Source organism: Chiloscyllium plagiosum, unplaced genomic scaffold (genome assembly GCF_037043375.1).
Source record: "Chiloscyllium plagiosum isolate Xiang-an unplaced genomic scaffold, Cpla_swu_hap1 HiC_scaffold_19, whole genome shotgun sequence".
Classification (NCBI taxonomy): Eukaryota; Metazoa; Chordata; class Chondrichthyes; order Orectolobiformes; family Hemiscylliidae; genus Chiloscyllium; species Chiloscyllium plagiosum.
Genome location: NW_028270157.1, coordinates 26,335,667 through 26,358,474, shown reverse-complemented (window position 1 = coordinate 26,358,474; position 22,808 = coordinate 26,335,667). Strand labels below are relative to the sequence as shown.

At 41.2% G+C, this 22,808-nt stretch overlaps 1 protein-coding gene across 2 annotated transcripts in view; it reads right to left on the bottom strand.

Annotated features, from left to right (window-relative positions):
• LOC122559439 (uncharacterized) overlaps positions 1 to 22,808 on the bottom strand; it is a 135,038-nt gene that overhangs the window by 26,294 nt on the left and 85,936 nt on the right. For both annotated transcript variants that reach the window (XM_087996899.1, XM_087996900.1), the window contains exon 19: positions 22,523 to 22,586. In XM_087996899.1, the coding sequence (XP_087853025.1) occupies positions 22,523 to 22,586 (64 nt within the window). The remainder of the gene's footprint in view (positions 1 to 22,522; positions 22,587 to 22,808) is intronic.

Genomic DNA, 22,808 nt, shown 5'->3' with positions numbered 1-22,808 from the left:
GACCTGATTAATGCTGTGTTTTCTCCTCCTTAATTTTGGATTAATTTTGTTTCTTTATGTTATTATGTTACTGTTTGCTTTTGATAATGATTTTTTTCATTTTTAATTTTGTTGAGCTACAAATTTTCATTTTAAAATTCAAGAGATGTTTTATTGAAGAAATTTCATTCATCTGATCTGACATTTTCAATTAAAGAATTAAGGGCGTACTTTTATGTAGCATCTTGAACAACCCCAGTATGCCTAGCTGTCAATTAAGTCTATTATTTAAAGTGCAGTTAGATTGTAATACAGGAAAAGGTAGAATTGCATTGGGTAGCAGAGCCCAACAATTACAACAGTTAATTTGCTTGTAATGACGTTGGCTTCAGGATAAATGGTGGCCAGAACATTGGGAAAACTCCATCTACGTTTCTTCACAAATAGCACCTGTGAATTTTTCACGTCCACAGGGGAAATTTAATCTGGGAGATTTGGTTGAGTGGTTACAGGTAGGAAGATTAATTGGGTGAAGGTTCCGTGCATCAGTGTGCTGGTTCAAATATCCCTGAGTTTTTCAGAAGTAAAAGAGGAGCCAGGAAACTAACTCACTAATAGAAAGTTGTTTGGCATTTTAAATATGCTATTTTGGATTAATGATTTAATTATAGCCAGCTAAACCTCCCCTGTAAAATTTAGCAGTTGCACCAAGAGGGATAGCCTGGAGAGGAAACAAATGTCTACTTGTGGAATTCCTCCTGGATCCCAAACTCCTCCATCACTGTGTACAAGCTCCCTACCAGATACAATGTTCCACAAGTTTAGACACATGCCACCCGACCAAAATTCAACATTAAACCTACAGAATTGAAGAGAGATTCTTTTAAAAATTGGACATTAGGGATTGATCCTATGAGAAATCAGACTTCCCTTGAAACTATGCATTGATCCTCCTTCTGGTTCATTCAAGGGCCAAGGCAGAGAAGCACATCACAGCTCGATAATGGGGCTACAGGAGACCCGCTGTGTTGAGGTCAGGTACTGACAAGTGGGCCACAATCCCAGTCCAGGAGCAGCACTTGAGATTGGGATTTTTGGCTGCACCCCTAATTCAGGCTATGCCCCAGCCAGACTGACAATTGAATCCCAGTGTGTAGACCTCCTTCCTGTGGTAGGATTAGATTTACTGCATTAACTGCAATTGAACTAAATGTCAGATGTTGCATTTTTATAACATTTTTAGAAGCTTAATCTGTCTCAGAAAACTCAAAATGACAACATTAAATTTATGAATTATATTGTTTACTTCTGAACCATCCCTGTTTTGTTGATATACACGTAAATGTCAGAATGCTCAAGAATTGTTAACTTTTCTTTTTTATTTATTCTCGCTTACCATTATGCCTAGCACAAAGGGTGATGTTTGTGATTGTTGAAGGCCAATTAGCCCTAGGACATTGCTGCAGGTCCTTCTCAGGGTAAAGTCCTATGCACAACCATTTTCAGCTGCTTCTTCAATGGCCATTTTTTCATCACAGCTTAGAAGTGGGATATTCACTGATGGTTGCACTGTTTATTACAACCTGCTATTTCTCAGATAGTGAAGTAATAGAACATAGAACATAGAAGAATACAGCGCAGTTCAGGCCCTTCGGCCCTCGATGTTGCGCCGATCCAAGCCCACCTAACCTACACTAGCCCACTATCCTCCATATGCCTATCCAATGCCCGCTTAAATGCCCATAATGAGGGAGAGTCCACCACTGCTACTGGCAGGGCATTCCATGAACTCACGACTCGCTGAGTAAAGAACCTACCCCTAACATCTGTCCTATACCTACCCCCCCTTAATTTAAAGCTATGCCCCCTTGTAATAGCTGACTCCATACGTGGAAAAAGATTCTCACTGTCGACCCTATCTAAACCCCTAATCATCTTGTACACCTCAAGTCATCCCTAAACCTTCTTTTCTCCAATGAAAACAACCCCAAGTGCCTCAGCCTTTCCTCATACGATCTTTCTACCATACCAGGCAACATCCTGGTAAACCTCCTCTGCACCTGTTCCAGTGCCTCCACATCCTTCCTATAGTATGGCGACCAAAACTGCACACAATACTCCAGATGCGGCCGCACCAGAGTCTTATACAACTGCAACATTACCTCAGTACTCCGGAACTCAATTCCTCTACCAATAAAAGCCAGTACGCCATATGCCTTCTTCACCGCACTATTTACCTGGGTGGCAACTTTCAAAGATCTGTGTACATGGACACCAAGATCCCTCTGCTCATCCACACTACCAAGTATCCGACCATTAGCCCAGTACCCCATCTTTTTATTACTCTTACCAAAGTGAATCACCTCACACTTAGCTACATTGAACTCCATTTGCCACCTTTCTGCCCAGTTCTGCAGCTTATCTATATCCCGCTGTAACCTGCCACATCCTTCCTCACTGTCTACAACTCCTCCGACTTTCGTATCATCCGCAAACTTGCTCACCCAACCTTCTAACCCCTCCTCCAGGTCATTTATAAAAATGACAAACCTCAATGGTCCCAAAACAGATCCTTGCGGAACACCGCTAGTGACGGCACTCCAAGATGAACCTTTGCCATCAACTACTACCCTCTGTCTTCTTCCAGCCAGCCAACCCCTAATCCAAACCTCCAACTCACCCTCAATGCCATACCTCCGTATTTTTTGCAGTAGTCTACCATGGGGAACCTTATCAAACGCCTTACTAAAATCCATATACACCACATCTACCGCTTTCCCCTCGTCCACCTCCTTAGTCACCTTCTCAAAGAATTCAATAAGGTTTGTGAGGCACGACCTGCCCTTCACAAAACCATGCTGACTATCCTTGATCACATTATTCCTATCCAGATGTTCATAAATCCTATCCCTTACAATTCTCTCTAAGATTTTGCCCACAACAGAAGTGAGACTCACGGCCTATAGTTACTAGGGTTATCCCTACTCCCCTTCTTGAACAAGGGAACCACATTTGCTAGCCTCCAATCTTCTGGCACTACTCCTGTGGACAACGAGGACATAAAAATCAAGGCCAATGCAATCTTCTCCCTTGCTTCCCAGAGAATCCTAGGATAAATGCCATCAGGCCCAGGGGACTTATCTATTTTCACCCTTTCCAGAATTTCCAATACCTCTTCTCTACATACCTCAAAGCCATCCATTCTACTTAATTGTGACTCAGTACTCACATTGACAACAATGTCCTGTTCCTGATTGAATACTGACGAAAAGTATTCATTCAGTGTCTCCCCAATCTCTTCAGCCTCCACACGCAACTTCCCACTACTATCCTTGACTGGACCTATTCCTACCCTAGTCATTCTTTTATTCCTGACATACCTATAGAAAGCCTTAGGGTTTTCCCGAATCCTACCAACTAAGGACCTTTCATGTCCCCTCCTTGCTGCTCTTAGCTCTCTCTTCAGGTCCTTCCTGGCTACCTTATAACTCTCAATCGCCCCAATTGAACCTTCACGCCTCATCTTTACATAGGCCGCCCTCTTCCATTTAACAAGGGATTCCAATTCCTTATTAAACCACGGCTCCCTCACACGACCCTTTCCTCCCTGCCTGACAGGTACATATCAAGGACATTCAATAGTTGCTCCTTGAACAAGCTCCACATATCAATTACGCCCTTGCCTTGAAGCTTACTTTTCCAAGCCACACATCCTAAGTCATGCCTCACCGCATCATAATTTCCCTGCCCCCAGCTATAACTCTTGCCCTGTAGTTCACACTTATCCCTCTCCATCACTAGAGTAAAAGTCACCGAATTGTGGTCACTGTCCCCAAAGTGCTCACCTACCTCTAATTCTAACACCTGGCCTGGTTCATTACCCAGAACCAAATCCAGTATGGCCTCACCTCTTGTTGGCCTATCTACATATTGTGTCAGGAAACCCTCCTGCACACATTGGACAAACACTGACCCATCTAACGAACTTGAGCTATAGCTTTCCCAATCAATATCAGGAAAGTTAAAGTCCCCCATAACAACCACCCTATTATTTTCACTCTTCTCTTGAATCATCCTCGCAATCCTTTCTTCTACGTTTCTAGGACTATTAGGAGGCCTGTAAAAAACTCCTAACAGGGTGAGCTCACCTTTCCTATTCCTAACCTCAGCCCAAACTACCTCAGATGGCGAGTCTTCATCCATCGTCCTTTCCACAGCTGTAATACTATCTTTGACAAGCAATGCCACACCTCCCCCTCTTTTACCACCACCTCTGACCCTACTAAAACATTTAAACCCTGGAACCTGCAACAGCCAATCCTGTCCCTGTTCTACCCATGTCTCCGTAATAGCCACAACATCGAAGTCCCAGGTACCAACCCACGCTGCAAGTTCACCTACCTTATTTCGTATACTCCTTGCATTGAAGTATACACACTTCAAGCCACTTTCCTGTTTACGGGCACCCTCCTTTGAAATTGATGCCATGTTCCTAACCTCCCTACACTCCAGGTCCTGCACCCTAAAGCTACAGTCTGGGTTCCCATGCCCCTGCAGAGTTAGTTTAACCCCCCCCCCAAGAGCACTAGCAAACCTCCCACCAAGGATACTGGTGCCCCTCAGGTTCAGGTGCAGACCATCCTGTTTATAGAGGTCCCACCTTCCCCAGAAAGAACCCCAGTTATCCAAATACCGGAATCCCTCCCTCCTGCACCATCCCTGTAGCCACGCATTTAACTGTTCTCTCTCCCTATTCCTCGACTCTCTATCACGTGGCACGGGTAACAAACCAGAGACAACAACTCTGTTCGTTCTAACTTTGAGCTTCCAACCTAGCTCCCTGAAAGCCTGCCTAACATCCTCAGCACTCCTCCTACCTATGTCATTGGTGCCAATGTGGACCACGACTTTGGGCTGCTCCCCCTCCCCCTTAAGGACCCAGAAAACACGATCAGAGACATCACGTACCCTTGCACCTGGGAGGCAACATACCAAACGTGAGTCTCTCTCGTTCCCACAAAACCTCCTATCTGTGCCCCGAACTATCGAGTCCCCAATTACTATTGTTCTGCTCTTCTCCACCCTTCCCTCCTGAGTAACTGGGACAGGCTCCGTGCCAGAGGCCTGAGCCCCGTTACTTACCCCTGGTAAGTCCCCCCCCCCACAAGTATCCAAAATGGTATACTTGTTCTTGAGGGGAACGGCCGCAGGGGGTCCCTGCACTGGCTGCTTCCTCCCAGTCCCCCTCACTGTCACCCATCTATCTGCCATCTTTGGAGTTACTACTTCCCTAAAGCTCCGAGCTGTGTACATTTGCAGGAAGAAGTGGACAGCATTCAGGCTTGGGCTGATAAGTGACAAGTAACATGCTTGCCACACAAGTACCAGCAATGGCCATCTTCAACTAGAAAGAATCATACCATCACCCCTTGACATTCAAGGGTATTGCCATCACCATCTTGGGATTTACGCTGATTATGGGCAAATTGCTCCATCCTAGGGCTTACCATTGATGAAAAACTTTACTGTACAAGCCATATTGTGGCAATAAGAGCAGCCAATGCATCAGAACACCATCTGCAAGTTTTACATTCTATGACCATGAGGCACAGGAGCAGAAACAGATCATTCAGGCCATCAAGGCTGCTTCACCATTCAGTGAGGCAATAGCTGGTGTGATAATCCCTATGGGCTACAGAAGCTCAAAATGCAGCTCACCAACATCTTCTCATGAGCAAGTAAGGAGAGACAACAAATATTAGCCTCCTGTCTAGGGCTTACATTCCAGAAATAAAAAATGAATAGGATGGCTGTCATGGTGAATCACAGAAAACAAGTATGCGAGCATACAGCAGGTAATAAGAAAGGCAAGTAGAAATTTGGCAGCAAGTGCTAAAGAAAGTGAGTATAAATATAAGGGAGTCTTGATACAAATATATGACATTAGTGAGACCACACCTGAAGTACAGTATACAGTTTTGGTCCCCTTATTTAAGAGGGATATGGTTCAGAGGAGATTCACCAGATTTATCCCAAAGAGATTTATCTTATCAAGAGATGTTGAGAAGTTTAGGCCTATACTCTCCAGAGTTTAGAAGACTGAAATGGGATCTAATTGAGGTTTATAAGATGTTAAAGGGGATTGACAAAGTACACAAAGAGAGGATATTTCCAGTTGTGGGCCAATCTAGAATGACAGGTCACAGTTTTAGGATAAGGGGTGGCAGATTTAAAACAGAGATGAGAAGAAATTACTTCTCTCAAAGGTTCATGAATCTGATAAGTCTGCTATTGCAGAGTGTGGGGGATGCCGGGGCAATAAATTTAAAGGAGGAGATAAATAGATTTTTAATTAACAATGGTTTGAATAGTTATGGGAAGTGGGTAGGAAAGTAGAATTGAGCCTGAGATGAGATCAGCCATGATCACATTGAATGAGGATCTGAATTACCTACTCCTGGTCCAAGTTCACATGTTCTTAGGATGACTGACACACTCACTGGCCCATTAGGTGAATATGTCCACCTGCCAGAACTTTCCAAAAAGCAGGCAAAAGAACTTTAATTGGGCGGGAGTTGAAAATTTAGTTTCCTGACAAAGGGTTAATGTTTTGCTATTAGTTTCTTGAAATGTTGGCTTTCCCAAGCTTCTGGATTTATTGGCTTTATAAATTGCACTTTTTGGCTTTTTATGAATACTCATTAATACCAGTCCACTAAAATTACACTCACAAGCCAAAAATGGAAAAGGTGTTTCTGAGGCATGTGCCTAGCGGAGTAAACTCCAAACTCTGGTGAGTACACAAAAGTGAAGTCATATTGGACTCAAAACATTAATTCTGTTTCAATAATAACAAGTGCTACTGAGTTTCTCTAACAATTTCTGTTTTAATTCCAGATCTCCAGACTTCCAGAATCTGCAGTACCTTCCTTTGATTTGGGGTTATTTAGGTATGCTGGGAGGGAGAATAAACAGGTGAACTGAATAAGGCCTGGTGTGAGAATACATTTGGGCATGGGAATCTGATTGGGAGAGGAATCGGAAAAAGAAGCAGGGATACTTCCATACCATCTGTTCCTTTCAACTCTCAAGAGAGGGTGACATCTCCCAACCAGCAGCCCATAAGTGTGTTTGTGAGTTCATCAATTGCCTTTACAAGAAAGCAGTACAGTTTGTTCAGTTCACTACTGCTCTAAACAGCCAAGATGGCCCAACCAATCAGATTTGCTGTCACCACTGGCTTCCCTCAAATACAACATGCCATTGCATATATGCACACTCAAAACTCCATGACATCATCCAGTCAGATTTCTGAACAGGATGGGATTTCATTCCCTCAATGTCTAGCTGGTTTGAGACCAAAGATGACAATTCTTGTGTCTGCATCTGCTATTCAGGGAACTTTCACAATGCTTCAATTCTGCATCATCCCCAGGGCTGGCTCATGGATAAAAAGTGTACTCCCATAAGACATGGTTAATGACCACAGTACAAACCCTTAGATTCATGCCAAATAGCACTACAAAGTTGCCTATGTAACCCCCTGGGGCCATCATTGACAAGACAATTGGTTTTCTGAAGATGTGCTTCTGTTATTTGGATTGTTTAGATGGAACATCCTAGTACTCACTGATGTGGGTCTCTTCTAGATTGTTTCATGTAGACTTAATTCGACAATGGGATGAGAATTTAGAAGAGGGGAGACGGACCAGCCACACGTCTACTCAGATAAGAATGAAGGGAATCTGATGGAGTTGCTGAAGGAGCAGGAGAATCGACGTTTCAGGCATAAGCCATTGATCAGGTTTATGCCTGAAATATCGATTCTCCTGCTCTTCGGATGCTGCCTGACCTGCTGTGCTTCTCCAGCACCACACTCTCAACTCTGATTTCCAGCATCTGCAGTCTTCACTTTCTCTGAGATGCTGAAGAAGTCAACATTAACAAGGAAAATGCTGTGTAAGTAAAGGAAATAGTGAAATCAGGCAGTTAGTCACAAGAGAATCTAATAGTAGTTAGGTTTTGTGGATGGATGACTTTGTATTAATGTTATTCAGACTATCAGAATGATGAACTAATTATGACTTACAGGCATTCATACCCTCAAACGAATGCTTGATTGATAAATTTAAAACATTACGCTAATTTGTTTGCCATAAATCGTGAGTTAATTTATTTCCTTTGCACCAATAACTGCCTGTTCATTTTTCTGCCCAGAGCATCAATACAGAGTTAAAGAGCATTACATAGGGGTTATATAACATATGCGCTTATATAACTCAACCTTCATTTGGAAAGAATATTCATCTATCACTGAAACAAACTATGCTGATTGATTCCTGGTAGTTAGCCATCTAAATCATTAATAGCCAAGTTTAGAGATTCATCATCTGTCCTGGGCTCAACATGGGTTGTTCACTTACAGTTTGTATAGAGTGTTAGAAAACGCACTATTTCTTTCTCTTCCAGCTGTAGGTTAGTATGTGTGCTGTGTTCCTCTACAAAATAGTATCTACCTTTTCTCTCTCTGTGTCCCAAAATGCCATTATCTTAATTGTGAAAGCTACCTCCTGATTTTTAAAACCTTTTTGCTTGGGTTTCTCCTCTGTGCTAGCCAGATTACAAATCAAGTCCCTGAGGTGATTTGTTACTGAAATTCCCTTATTATGACCTTAAGTCAAAGGAGTCATAAAGATAAAACAAAACTGTTGTATAAAGTCCTGTGTTTGTAACAATATTAACTCACTGACAGAAAACACAGATTGAGCAAAGTAATCCCTCAAGCAAAGGATCAGTTCAAATCTCTTCTATCCTCTCTCATTTCATTGAGAATGTTGCTGGACAATCATACAATCAACAGACCAGGCAGTTCTACAAATATCTCCATCTTCAATGACAGTGGAGCCCAGCCCAACAGTGCAAAAGACATGGCTGAAGTCTCTGTGAGGGTTTTCAGCCAGACGTGCCAAATAAATAATCCTTCTTGGCTTCCTCCTGAAGTGGAATTCCCACCATAAAAAGTATTAGTTTTCAGTCAATTTGATTCAATCCAATCTTGGTGTCAAGAAATTGCTGAAGTCATTGTATAAGCAAAGGCAATAGGCCCTGAAGTGTGGTCAGCCAGGTGGGCCTCATAGAATATGAGCAACTGGATAGAGGCTGTTAACATAGTCCAAGAGGGAGCCCTGGCTGACAGATATAAATAGGAGAGTCAGAGGTATCATTCACTCTGAGAGTTGGCTCTCAGAGAGCTGCATCAGTGTTAAAGACTCTCCACGTGGAAATAAAGCATGACTTGGTGATGGGATACTGGCCTCTGTGGAGTTAGTTCAGTGGTGATGAGATAAAAAAACACGTTCCTGAAGAAATTTGCTCACAATAGTCATCTTTGAGTTGGAGTAAGCATTTCTCGCATCGTGCCATTATTGGGGAAGCCAGACTTGTTTTATCCTGCCATTGAAGACTGGGCCCAGTATGTGAAAAGAATTCATTATTTTTTCTGGAAAAATGACACTGGGGCAGATGATAAACAGCTGGTGGACTTACAACGTTTTTGGTTATTAGGAGTTTAACTTTCCCTGAAGCACCAGATACTGAAAACTTCCAAGGGTTCTTAGATTTAGTTAAGGAATATTATGACCCCAAGACTCCTCTAATTCTGAGATGCTATCAGTTTTACTCCACAATTGGAGAACTAGAGAAATCCTTATTGAGATTCTTGACTAGGTTAAAATGATTACCTGAGGTGTGTGACTTTGATTTAACTTTGAATGAGATGCCGAGAGACGGTTTGATTAGATTAGATTAGATTACCTACAGTGTGGAAACAGGCCCTTCGGCCCAACCAGTCCACACCAACCCTCTGAGGAGTAACCCACCCAGACCCATTATTTCCCTCTGAATAATGCACCCAACACTATGGGCAATTTAGCATGGCCAATTCATCTGAACTGCACATTTTTGGACTGTGGGAGGAAACCGGAGCACCCGGAGAAAACCCATGCAGACATGGGGAGAATGTACAAACTCCACACAGACAGTCGCCCAAGGCAGGAATCGAACCTGGGACCATGATGCTGTGAGGCAACACTGCTAACCACTGAGCCACCATGCCGCCCTGTTTGGTATGTGGGATTAGTGCCTACTAGCTGAAGCTCAACTGGACCTCAAACAGGCACTACAACTGGCTTTATAATTGGAAAATGCACCAAGTGGAGCATATGAGTTACAAGGTATTCCAATGGAAGTGGACACCTGCGCCATTTTGACTGAACTTGGGGAATGCCACTTAAGTGAATGCAATTGCATAGCCTCACTCAGGACTTATTCTGAACAGAAGGACTCCAGGTCAACCCTCAGCAAAACCCAAAAACAAAGCTAAGCCTTGGCTAAACAGTTAAAGTTTTCTCATGAACTGGGTTGTAAAGCCATTGGAGTTGCTGCCGGTATATGGACTCGAGATAGAAAAAGAGTTCCATTTGTCTGAGGATCTTTGGTGAATCTCTGCACTGAACTTGTAGATAGTACACACTACTGCTACTGAGCGTTGGTTGTGGAGAGAGTGGCTGCTTGTGGATGTGGTGCCAATCAAGCAGGTTGCTTTGTCCTGGATGGTGTCAAGCTTCTTGAATGTTGCTGGGGCTGCATCATCCAGGCAAGTGGGGAGTATTTCATTATACTCCTGACTTGTGCTTTGTGGATGGTGGACAGACTTTCGGAAGTCAGGAGGTGAGTTACTCACTGTGATATTCCTTGCTTCTGACCTGCTGTTGTAACCACTGCATTTATATGGTGAGTAAAGCTGAGTTTCTGATTAATGATTACTCCCAGGATGTTGCTTGTAGGGGATTCAGTGATGGTAACACCATTGAATGTCAAAAGGCAGTGGTTAGATTGTCTCTTTTGGTGATGGTCATAGCCTGGCATTTGTGTGGCACAAATGTCACTTGCCATTTGTCAGCCCAAGCCTGGATATTGTCCAGATCTTGTTGTATTCGGACACGGACTGCTTCAGTGTCTGAGGAGTTGTGAATGGTGCTGAATGTTGCACAATCATCAGTAAACATCCCCACTTCTGACCTTATGATGCAGGAAAGGTTATTGATGAAGCAGCTGAAGATGGTTGGGTCCTGAGGAACTGCTGCAAAGATGTCCTGGAGCTGAGATGACTGAATTTCCAATAACCACAACCATCAGGTATGACTCTAACCACCAAAAGGTTTCTCTTGTACCCATTGATTCCAGAATTGCTAGAGTTCTGTGATGCCACACTCAGTCAAACGCAACCTTTATGTTTGTACCAATAATCAAGACAGTCATTTTTGGTATTGTTAGCCTGTGTAATTTTTCAGTGGATGGTGAAGAACATTTTCCAAGGTCTACCCTGAGTTGCCATTTATCTAGATGACCTGCTAATAACAGGGAAGACAAATAAGGAGCATTTAGAGAACTTGGACATAGTCCTTAGATGTTTCTCCCAGGTGGGCATATGCCTTAGAAGGGAAAAATGTGTGTTCTAGGCAACCCAAGTGACCTACTTAGGCTACAGAGTTGCCAAGACTAGGTTACACCTGTTGGAAAATTGTGCACTTCTTTTGTGGTATAAGGAATCCCTGAAGTGTTGGTCATCTGTTATGGACCAGGCCAGACACCCTCAAAACATTTTAAGAAAGTCCAGGCTACTTTCTAACTTTTCTAGTTGTTTTAAGCAGGTGTATAGTGTATATTCCAGGAGGGAGGCAGCCAGCCCAACCATTAATTTTAAGCAAAACAGAATTTATTTGCAAGATTACCAAATGAAACGCAAACAAAAGAGAACAGAATACAGAATAACAACTTATCCAAAAACCCAACAGGTTATTCCAACTTAATGATGTTGTTCCAAATATTTGCAACAATCCCTATAAATACCTTTGGCACAAAAGGCAAAAATCAAATACGTGGTCTTACGAGAGAGAGAGTGAGAGAGAGAGAGAGACGGCAGAGGGATTCAGTATGGAACACCTTCTTCCATGTAGCAGTTTCTTGGAACAGGAGACTCAAACTGACTGTCTGCTTTCAGTTAACAGCCAGACTGCTAAAAACCAAACCAACCCACAGAAAAGCTGAGCTGGGAGAACTAGCCACTTCCCTTTCATTGTACAAGTGTCTTTTTAAAACATGAAAGCCTTTTGTCTGAGGCAGTATCTGTTAGCTATAATCAAATTGGCTGCAAACCGAGACTTATCGAAATCACTGCTTTTACGACCTCTCTGAAAAAAGAAGCCAAGGACAGAATAACCTTGTTAAAGGACCACCATCATTTCACATCATTTACCAGCAGGGAATTCGAGTATTGCCTGAAGTTGAATGATATACATCATATAAGGACAGCTCCATACCATCCATCATCCACTGGTCTGGTGGAAAAAGCAGTTCAAACTTAGAAGCCATGCTTAAAGAAACAGCCTACAGCTTCACTAAACCCCAAACATCCTTGGTTCCTATTTGATTATAGGACCACCCATCATGCAACCATAGGGATAGCTCCACCAGAGTTGATAATGGAGAGAAGACCCTGCACCACATTAAATCTGATCTTCCCGAACATAGGGAGAAGGGCGAAATGGCCTCATGAATGCCAATGCCAGCCAAAAAGCTCCGCTAAGTGAGAGACAGTTTACTTCAGGGGATGAAGTTTTGTGTGGGAATCACGGGAATGATACCATAAGACCATAAGACATAGGAGCAGGAATTAAGCCATTCAGCCCGTTGAATGCTCCACCATTCAATCATGACTGATAGCTTTTTCAACCACATTTTCCTGCCTTCTCCCCATAATCTTTGATCCCCTTGCCAATTAAGAACCTATCTATAGCTGTTTAAATATACTCAATGACCTGACCTCTGCAGCCATTTATGGCAATGAATTCCACAGATTTACTACTCTCTGGCTAGAGAAGTTTCTCCTATTCTCTATTCTAAAGGGGCTTCCCATTAAGGCTGTGCCCTCGGATTCTCGTCTCTCCTGCCAATGGAAACATCTTATCAATGTCCACTCTCTACAGGTCATTCAAAATTCTGTAAGTTTCAATCAGGTCCCCCTCATCCTTCTAAAGTCCATCGAGTATAGTCCCAGAGTCCTCAAACATTCCTCACACATTAAGCCTTTCATTCCTGGGATCACTCCTCTTGAACCTTGTCTGGGTAAGAGGCATGGTCAAGCTGAGGTCAGGTCCAATGACATATAAAGTTCAGGTAGGCGGATGGTCCTGAACAAGCATGTGGACCACATGAAAGCTGCAAACCTGTAAACAGTGCTGTAGCAGAAGTGCCCATCTCCACTGCCTTTCCAACAGTTCCAGAACCTAGGGGCTTCTCTCTCTGTCAAGGGTTGGGAATACCTTGGAATCTGAAATGGACATGGCAGATATCGTTGCCTTGATGCCTTTACTGCCTGAAGTGGGGAGTGAATTTCCTCTGAGATGCTCCAGGTACAAAAGGCAAGCTATTGTATGTTACACCCTGCCTGTAGCAGAGACAGTGTTGGAGGAACCTGGCCCAGTGCTAAAATGCCCAGGAGGATCTACAAAAAATAGGAACTGCCCTATATCCTTGGATTCAGAGGGGGAGGGATATAGTGATTGTATTGAGGTCAGCTAGGTGGACTTCATAGAATAAGAGTTCCCCGTTTGAGGCTGTTAATCTGGGCCAATCAGGGAACCCTGGTTTACAGATATAAATAGGAGTGTCAGAGATTCTGAGAGCTGGATCAGTGTCAAGGACTCTCCGTATGTAAAGAAAGGGTGACTTGATGACAGGATATTGGTCTCTGCAGAATGATTTCAGGCCAAAATTCTGAAAACTGGAATTGCAAGATGAATTCCAATGAAGAGATGCAAACTACTAAGCTTATGAACTTCTATTTAATTGTCTAGGCAATCCTTTGGACTACTTACATCCAGAATGTGAGAGAATAATGACAATGCACACACGAAACCTTAAAAGTTAACTGCCAGGCATAAAGGTCTGTGCATGTATTCAAGCATAATTGTACACTGTTCATTATCACTGAACGTACATTAAGGCGTTAAGGTACATTAAGGTGACCTCAATATCTCAACTGCAAATTAAATTCTACTGAGATTGGCCTAGATTCTGCAGAAAAAAATTGCAGAATGTAAATGAAACATACATTCATAACTTGTCGTGAAGAAGACAAAACTCCATTAATTTTGGATTGCCGCATGTTGCTGGCTGATTAGAGGAAACAGTAATTTAGATTTAACATGCCTATTATTTTTTCTGTATTTGCACATTAATTATGACAGCAAGCGCATTCTATGAATTAACCTAAATGTATTGACTTGATGACAAAATCCTTTTTGATGTCTGCCAATCTGCCTTTCTTACACAGAACATGAACAAGTTAAATTATAGAGTTTCATTCCTTCTTGGAATGACCCCTCCACCCATTTAAGGCCAGACTCCAATAGGCAGGTTAGTAAACCCAGTTTTGCTGTGTTTTGTTCTGTGCTCCCTCTCCACCTCTCTGTTAATTCATAGTCGTAATAAGTTGTAGGATTGAATCCAATAAATTAAATATTTTGTTGACAATACGAAGTACTACTGGATTAGATAATCGACTGTAAGGGAAATTGCCACCTACTTTCTCTATCCTACATTTGACTCCAGCCCTATTTCATGCAGCTGATTTTTAATATTCCATTGTAAAAGTAAATGCGAGATGAATGTCCACACTACCTTCTAAAAATGTAGCCTTGTACACATTCTGTGGATATTGTGGTGAATAAAAGGGATTTATAATAACATGTAATGTAAATGGTTCCTACAAGAAAAGTAGCAACAATCTTTCACATTGTGAAGAATTGGAAGATCGATTGTTCAGGGAATGATTGTATATCACAGAACACTATTTGCTATTTCTAAATAATGACCATATAATGTGGAGAACCTTAATGTGAGTGCCAGTATTAATTTACAAAACACTTTATATTTACATGCGGTTTTGAAAGTTTTATCATATAGAATCCTACAGTGTGGAAACAGGCCATTGGCCGAACAATCCACACTGACTCTTCAAAGAGTATCCCACCCAGACCCATTTCCTTACCCTATTACTTTCACATTTCCCCTGACTAATGCACCTAACCTATACATCCCTGAATACAATGGACAATTTAGCATGACCAATTCACCTAGCCTGCACATCTTTGGACTCTGGGAGGATACTGGAGCATCCAGAGGAAACCCATGTAGACATGGGGAGAATGTGCAAACTCCACATAGATAGTCACCCAGGGTGGAATCAAACCAGAGTCCCTGGTGCTGTGAGGTAACAGTGGTAACCACTGGGCCACCGCGCCACCCTACACCCTATGTAACATAATTTCAAATTGTGATTGAATCAGTTCAGTTTTCAACCCAATTCACACCTTCTGTTTTGCTCTGAATTGTGTCTTTGGGAAAAAATATTGGAGTGAGCTCCACATATCTGTGCATGTATCTGCAAATGCAGGGATACCCTGACCAAAATCTAGCTATCAACCAATATGACCAATATCAGATTAAATGCTGCGTACCAACTGGCTCCTGCATTTAACACGGTATGTTATGACACTGCAAAAGTTTGAAGGTAGTAGAGTCATGGTACTAATCCAGTAGCACAAGTTAGTGATACAGAGACATGGGGTAAAATTCCACCAGAACAGATAATACAATTTGAATTAAAGTAATAAATCTAGAAGTAAGAGCTAGTCAAATAGTGACCATAAGTCCACTGAAGCTTGTATTTGAAAACTAGTAGAGGTCACGCATGATTTTTATGGAATGAACATTAGTCCATCCTTACCTGATTTAGACTCCAGATCCATAGCAATTTGGTTGACACTTAAGTCATAGAGATGTACAGCACGGAAACAGACCCTTCAGTCCAACTCATCCATGCCGACCAGATATCCCAACCCAATCTAGTCCCACCTGCCAGCACCCGGCCCATATCCCTCCAAACCCTTCCTATTCATATACCCATCCAAATGCCTCTTAAATGTTGCAATTGTACCAGCCTCCACCACATCCTCTGGCAGCTCATTCCATACACGTACCACCCTCTGCGTGAAAACGTTGCCCTTTAGGTCTCTTTTATATCGTTCCCCCCTCACCCTAAACCTATGCCCTCTAGTTGTGGACTCCCCCACCGCAGGGAAAAAACTTTGCCTATTTATCCTATCCATGCCCCTCATAATTTTGTAAACCTCTATAAGGTCACCCCTCAGCCTCTGACACTCCAGGAAAAACAGCCCCAGCCTGTTCAGCCTCTCCCTGTAGCTCAGATCCTCCAACCCTGGCAACATCCTTGTAAATCTTTTCCGAACGCTTTCAAGTTTCACAGCATCCTTCCGATAGGAAGGAGACCAGAATTGCAGGCAATATTCCAACAGTGGCCTAACCAATGTCCTGTACAGCCGCAACATGACCTCCCAACTCCTGTACTCAATACTCTGACCAATAAAGGAAAGCATACCAAATGCTTTCTTTCGTATCCTATCTACCTGCGACTCCACTTTCAAGGAGCTATGAACCTGCACTCCAAGGTCTCTTTGGTCAGCAACACTCCCTAGGACCTTACCATTAAGTGTATAAGTCCTGCTAAGATTTGCTTTCACAAAATGCAGCACCTCACATTTATCTGAATTAAACTCCATTAAGTGTCCCTTGAAATTCCCCAGCAAGCCAATCAATTATATCAAACCGCTATAATGTGTGATAAAATGATGAAATGAAATCACATATACCACCTGCCAAGGCCTCCAAAATGACAATAGCGCATGCAACACTGTCAACAGTGAACATCATTGAGGGTATACTTACACCACATGGACAGCAGTGTCTCAAAAAGGCACCACTACTTCTCAAGGGCAATGAACATGGGCAATAAATCCTCATGTAGCCAGCAACATTACTATCCCTGATTTTAAAGAAGAAATTGGCTGAGAAGTGGTTGAGAGACCTACTGAGGACACGAAAGGGTACTTTATAAATTAATTATTTCTCTTCCATGATGTGATGTTTATATAATATCTGCAAACATATTGAGAAAAATATTCCCAGGTTTGGCTGCAACCAAAATACTGGTAATTGAAGTCAGGTTGGGATTCCAATGTGATCCCATCTTTTCCAAGTGGCACAGAAGATGAGTGATGACGTGTTGCATCCAATAGTAAGTATACCTTTAAGAGACACAATATGTTATTGTTTCTTTAAGAGAAATACACATAATATCATCACTTCATCTTGAGGGCATATCTCAGGTGCTGACTTAGGATCACTTGAAGCATGACAAACAAATGGAAGCATTCTACTATTTATAAATTCATAGCTAACTTTATTCCAGACACCTCTGTGTCTATGAAGATGATACTTGTGTCTTTTAGTGAGCTATAATGAATGTTTGTTGGATCTTTTAAGACCACCTTTTCCATGCCTTGTTTTTTTATATTTCACAGAATAATATAAGCTTTGCTATTTCTGATGAAAATTCCCTGATGGAGACAAACATCCTTGGATCTACCATGCAAATAAATAACCAAACTGGGATTGTTAATAAGTCAATTATGAACAGCTGTAGTTCAAAATCCTGGAATTCCTAGCCAAGTCTCCCAATTTGTCAGAGGCTTGCCAGGATCACTGAGGTAACTACACAATGGGAAAGCTTTTTTAGTCAGATTTACACACCTGGAACATTTCAGATCAGTTGCATTGAATGGTTCCAACCATGGCCATTGAGAGATGACTATTGAAAACACTGTCACAGAGAGTGTTTTTATTTCTTGGCAGATGATTGTCAACTTCATGGAAGGTACTTAACCTGTCTAACACTTCACTTACCTTCAGCAGCACTTCCCTGCTGCCAATCTTCAGCAGCTAATGTGGCTTTACCTTGCACCTCAAAAGCAGACACTTTCCCACCACCAGGTCAGAAGCAGGAACAACATCTGAAACAGCAGGGATAGTATTTCCTGCTTTCATCTTAGCATCTTCCCCTTCCACAGGTGTTAAACACAGAGAAAGGTTTGGGATAATTCTTACCCTTTTCTCAATTCTTGACTGATCTGAAGAAGATGCAATTTTGAGATTGAGTTTTTAAAAAAAAGTTGTTTCGAGTGCTGTGCAGTTAATAATAGACACAAGTAGGCTTTCTTGTCAGTTGAAGTGAAAAGCAAGTATTACAATCTATTTTCACAACACCCTGGATAGAATAGATAGGGATAAACTAATCTTGCTTGTAAAAGGTACAAGAACAAGGGACATAGATTTAAAAGAAGCAAGGATGAAGTGAAGGAAAACAATTTTTACTCAGTGATTAGTGAGAGTGTGGAATGACTGCCTGGAAGTATGATGGAGTCAGGTTCAATTGAGGAATTCAGGAGGGCATTGGATGATTATTTGGATAAAAATAATGGGGAAGGGTAGGGGAATAAAGCAGGAAATTGGCATTAGGTAATGATACTCTTTGAATGAGCCAGTGCAGATATGAAGGGCCAAATGGCCTTCTTCTGTGACATAACACTTCTGTAATTCAGCACCAATCTACTCCATTGTCCACACAATAGTCTGAAGTCATTGACACAAGATGCAGGAATGTTGGATACTTCATCAACATCCTAGTTATGTACATCTCCCTTTATTACTTTATTTGAAACTCTGTCTTCATGGAGCCAGCAGGTCTAGCACCCATTGTCATTTTTAAATTCTTCCTTTGACATGACAAATAGTGGTCAATTGTCCCTGTATTTGGTTGCATTGGGACATGCACATAACCCACTCAAAGGCATATGCTGTCACTACCAGTAATTGTCTGTAATGGCTTTACACTTAAAGTTTGTTTCTTCAGTGAAGCAGCCTGTTGCATCTGATTTGAAGCTCAAAACTACTGACCAAAAGAAGCTCAAAAAGAGTCTTTACTGTGTCTCCTGCTGCCTTATTTGTTGCCCCACAACTCAAGCAAAGTGGTGTGTCTAGTCACAAATGGGAAGATGCGGAAAACAGAAAGTGGTTTCAACAAGTGGGATGGCAGGGAAGCATCATGTGAACAGTGTAGGGACCAAGGAGCAGATCACAAAGGCAGCAAAACAGCTCACCAGTGGGGGTCAGTGATGGGATTGGTAAGTGGGTCACTGATGAGGAACCATGGTCCCACAATAATGATGTAACAGCACCAACACTGGTTCCAATGTATTAACAAGAGAAACAGTGTTATCATGTCTGTCTCATTGTGTTCAGAAACACAAACAGAGCCAACTGACTTCACAGAGCCAGTTTTGTGACAGTACTAGGTCAATATTTCATGTTGCTGCCTCCTTGTCTTAAAAAGTTATCAGTGCCGATTTCCCAATTAGTTTTACAATCATGAAGTGAGTGTCACACAGGCCAGACAGAATGGACACTGAGATCCAACTGAAAGGCTGTGAGACCCTAACATGTGTTCCAGAGGTAGAGAGTCAGCTCTGTTAATTATTCTAAACATCAGTGTTTCAAAAGGCTAAATTCTTATAGCAAGTTATTTAGATCTTTAGGCTCATGAAACAAGGCATCTTTCCAAGAGGACCTGGTGGGCAAGCATTGCCATTAGTCAACAGGTTTTCAGACATTCAAGGGTCATCAGCAACACCTACCCCATCTCACACCCCCCACAACTCCCAGAAAGAGTCAGCTCACAGGAGGCTGTGCTATACCTTCTAATATTCCAACATGAATTATCCTAAATGATGAAATCCAAGCAAAAGTTTTTGTAAAGGCATAATTTTAATAGGAATGTTTCCTCACTCACCAATTAATTCTCCAGAGACCCTTGTAAGAAGTGCACAAAGCATTTTCTCACCATTAAGAAGTTTCTGCTACAGAATAATGAGCAATAAAAATGATGTGCAATGAGCTAAAAGGTTTAGAGCAATACATTTGTAGGTCCAAGGGGTCTGAAACATGAGAATGATCATAACTAACTCCATAAAAAGTTGCATATAGCTATTCTTATATATTTTAAATACTGTCAGTTTCATGCCTTTCTAACTATCTGTCTCTCTCTCTCTAGCACTCTTTTTTTTCTCTCTCATTTCTTCCATATCATCCTGATGAAATATGTGCCCTGCTTTCCTTTATTCTTTATAAATACTGGTAGGGGAATCAGATTATTGCTATAATGATTTACTTGCTGGCTAGGCAGAATTTATTGTTTATGCCCAATTTATGGAAAGGAAGAATCAATTCCAGGGACTTTATGAATATTTGAAAGAATATCAATTCAACACGTAATTTTTTCTGTGACTATTGATATTTTTGAATGCATCATAATACTTTTTTTATGTAAATGTAATCAGTCAGATTGTTTTGTGACAAGGTAATTTTTCAAGTCATAGAGATGGACAGCACGGAATCAGACCCTTGGGTCCAACCTGTCCATGCCGACCAGATATCCCAACCCAATCTAGTCCCACCTGCCAGCACCCGGCCTATATCCCTCCAAACCCTTCCTATTCATATACCCATCCAGATGACTTTTAAATGTTGCAATTGTACTAGCCTTCACCACTTCCTCTGTCAGCTCATGAGAATTATTAAAATCACATTTGATGAACAAACAAGCCATTTACCCACAATGAATTTCTAAATCGATACTGAAGTGTTATTTAAAGTTTTCTTTCACAAGCCTACTGATTGAAATCTCCAAGTGATATATTCCTCAGCATAAAGGACAAAAGGTAAAAAATACAATATCTGTGCTTAGTCAGCTGATATTATTCGAGGAAGGGATGATTTAATTGGTTTCAGTGTATTTGGATCAAGAAAGAAAAAGCAATTAGCCTGATTCACTGCTTTTAATTGCTAGCCAGTGACATATGCATCTCTGGGTGTGGGATGAAGACTGGTTAAAGATTGGCTGTGATACACCACAGGCTTAAATTGCCTGCTACTAATCCTTAGATTACTTTCATACCTGAATCATGGGCAGGGTATCAATTGAATCATACCCAAAGATTGTCAGCAAAGGAACATAATTTGGCATAATAAAAAGCTTTTAAAAATGGCAAAAAAAAATTAAAATTTTCTCATTGGCTTTGTAGTATATATATTTAGCTACAGAAAAGTCTTGAGCAATGTGCATACATCCTGCTCCAACAAAATAGCCTTGCTTTAATGCAGAACAAATTTTCTAAAGAGAGAAAGAAAACCAATCAACCCTATGTAGGTCTTGAATCACAGATATTCCAAATAGCAGAGTTTCTAAACCAAGCAATCGAACTCTGAATGGCTTAGGGAGGTTACTAACATAAAACAGTCAGATATGATGAGCTTAAGGACTCAGATTCTAGCATGATTATATGGTATGACACTATAGCTATTATAAAATAATGTGATGTCCAACATATTATTTACAACATCATAGGGGTCTGCTACGATAGCAAAAAGAAAAAGTTACAACATCACAGGGAGTCTGTTAGGATGACAAAACGAACAATTAGACTTGAGCTTGGTACAAATGAAATTTATCTGCAATGGAATATATACCAAATCTGTATTCCCAATGATATTGGTATTTACTCTTTTAAAATGTATTAATATCTTTCCAATAGGTCCATTTAGCCCCCTGACTTAAATCAGATGAAATAGAACATAGAAACATTGAATGTAGGAACAGGAATGGACCATTCAGCCCTTTGAGGTTTCTCTGCCATTCATTGTGATTATGGTTGATTATCCAACTCAGTACCCTGGTCTTGCTTTCCCTCCGTATCCTTTGATTCCTTTAGTTGTAAGAATGATATCTGAATCCCTTTTGAAGGAAAGGCAATTGCCTAATTGTGTTATTGCTAGAGAATTAATCAAAAGACACAGGTAATGTTCTGAGGACACGGTTTCAAATGCCTCTCCCAGCAGATTATGGAATTTGAGTTCAATGAAAATCTGGAATTAAGAATCTAACAATGATCACAAATCTGTAGCCTGGCCTCCATGGGACTTCAGACTCACAGTAAGGTGGTTGAGACTTAACTGCCATCTGGGTAAACAGTCTGGTGAATCTTCATTGCACTGCCTCAATAGTCAGAACATCTTTCCTCAGGTGAAGCAATATTCCAGGTGTGGTCTTAACAATGCCCTTTACAACTGAGGTAAGACATATCTGCTGTTGCATTAGAATCCTCTCACTGTTGAATTCAACATACCATTTGCCTTCTTCACTACCTGCTGTGCCTGCGTGCTTACTTTCAATGGCTGATGTTCAAGGACACTGATGTCCAGTTGCACCTCCCACGTTCTCAATCTATCCTCATTAAGATAATAGTCTACCAATCTTTTTTGCCACTGAAATAGATAATCTCACATTTATTTACATTATACTACATGTGCCATATATTTGCTCACTTACTAAATTTGTCCAAATCACACTGAAACTTTTCTACATCTTCCCTAACATTTACATTATATTTATAAAAGTGAAAACATATTAGTTACCATTGCTAAAATGGAAATCAAGAGTGACTCTTACTTCAATGATATCTGTTTTCCCAAAGTATGCAGCAGTATGTAATAATGTGCTACCATTAATGCATCTATTTAAAACAGAGAAGTTGCAATTAGAATTAAGTTGCAATTCTATTTTATACAAAAAAAAACTATATATAAGATGGATTTACCTAATTTGTCCATGGACTCTAAATCTCAACTTTAAGTATCCTACATAAAATTCTGGTTACTAAATGTCACAGTACTAGAAAGAGAAATTTAAAAAATAATAATAAATTTAATGCAAAACAAATTTTGTAAGTTACCAT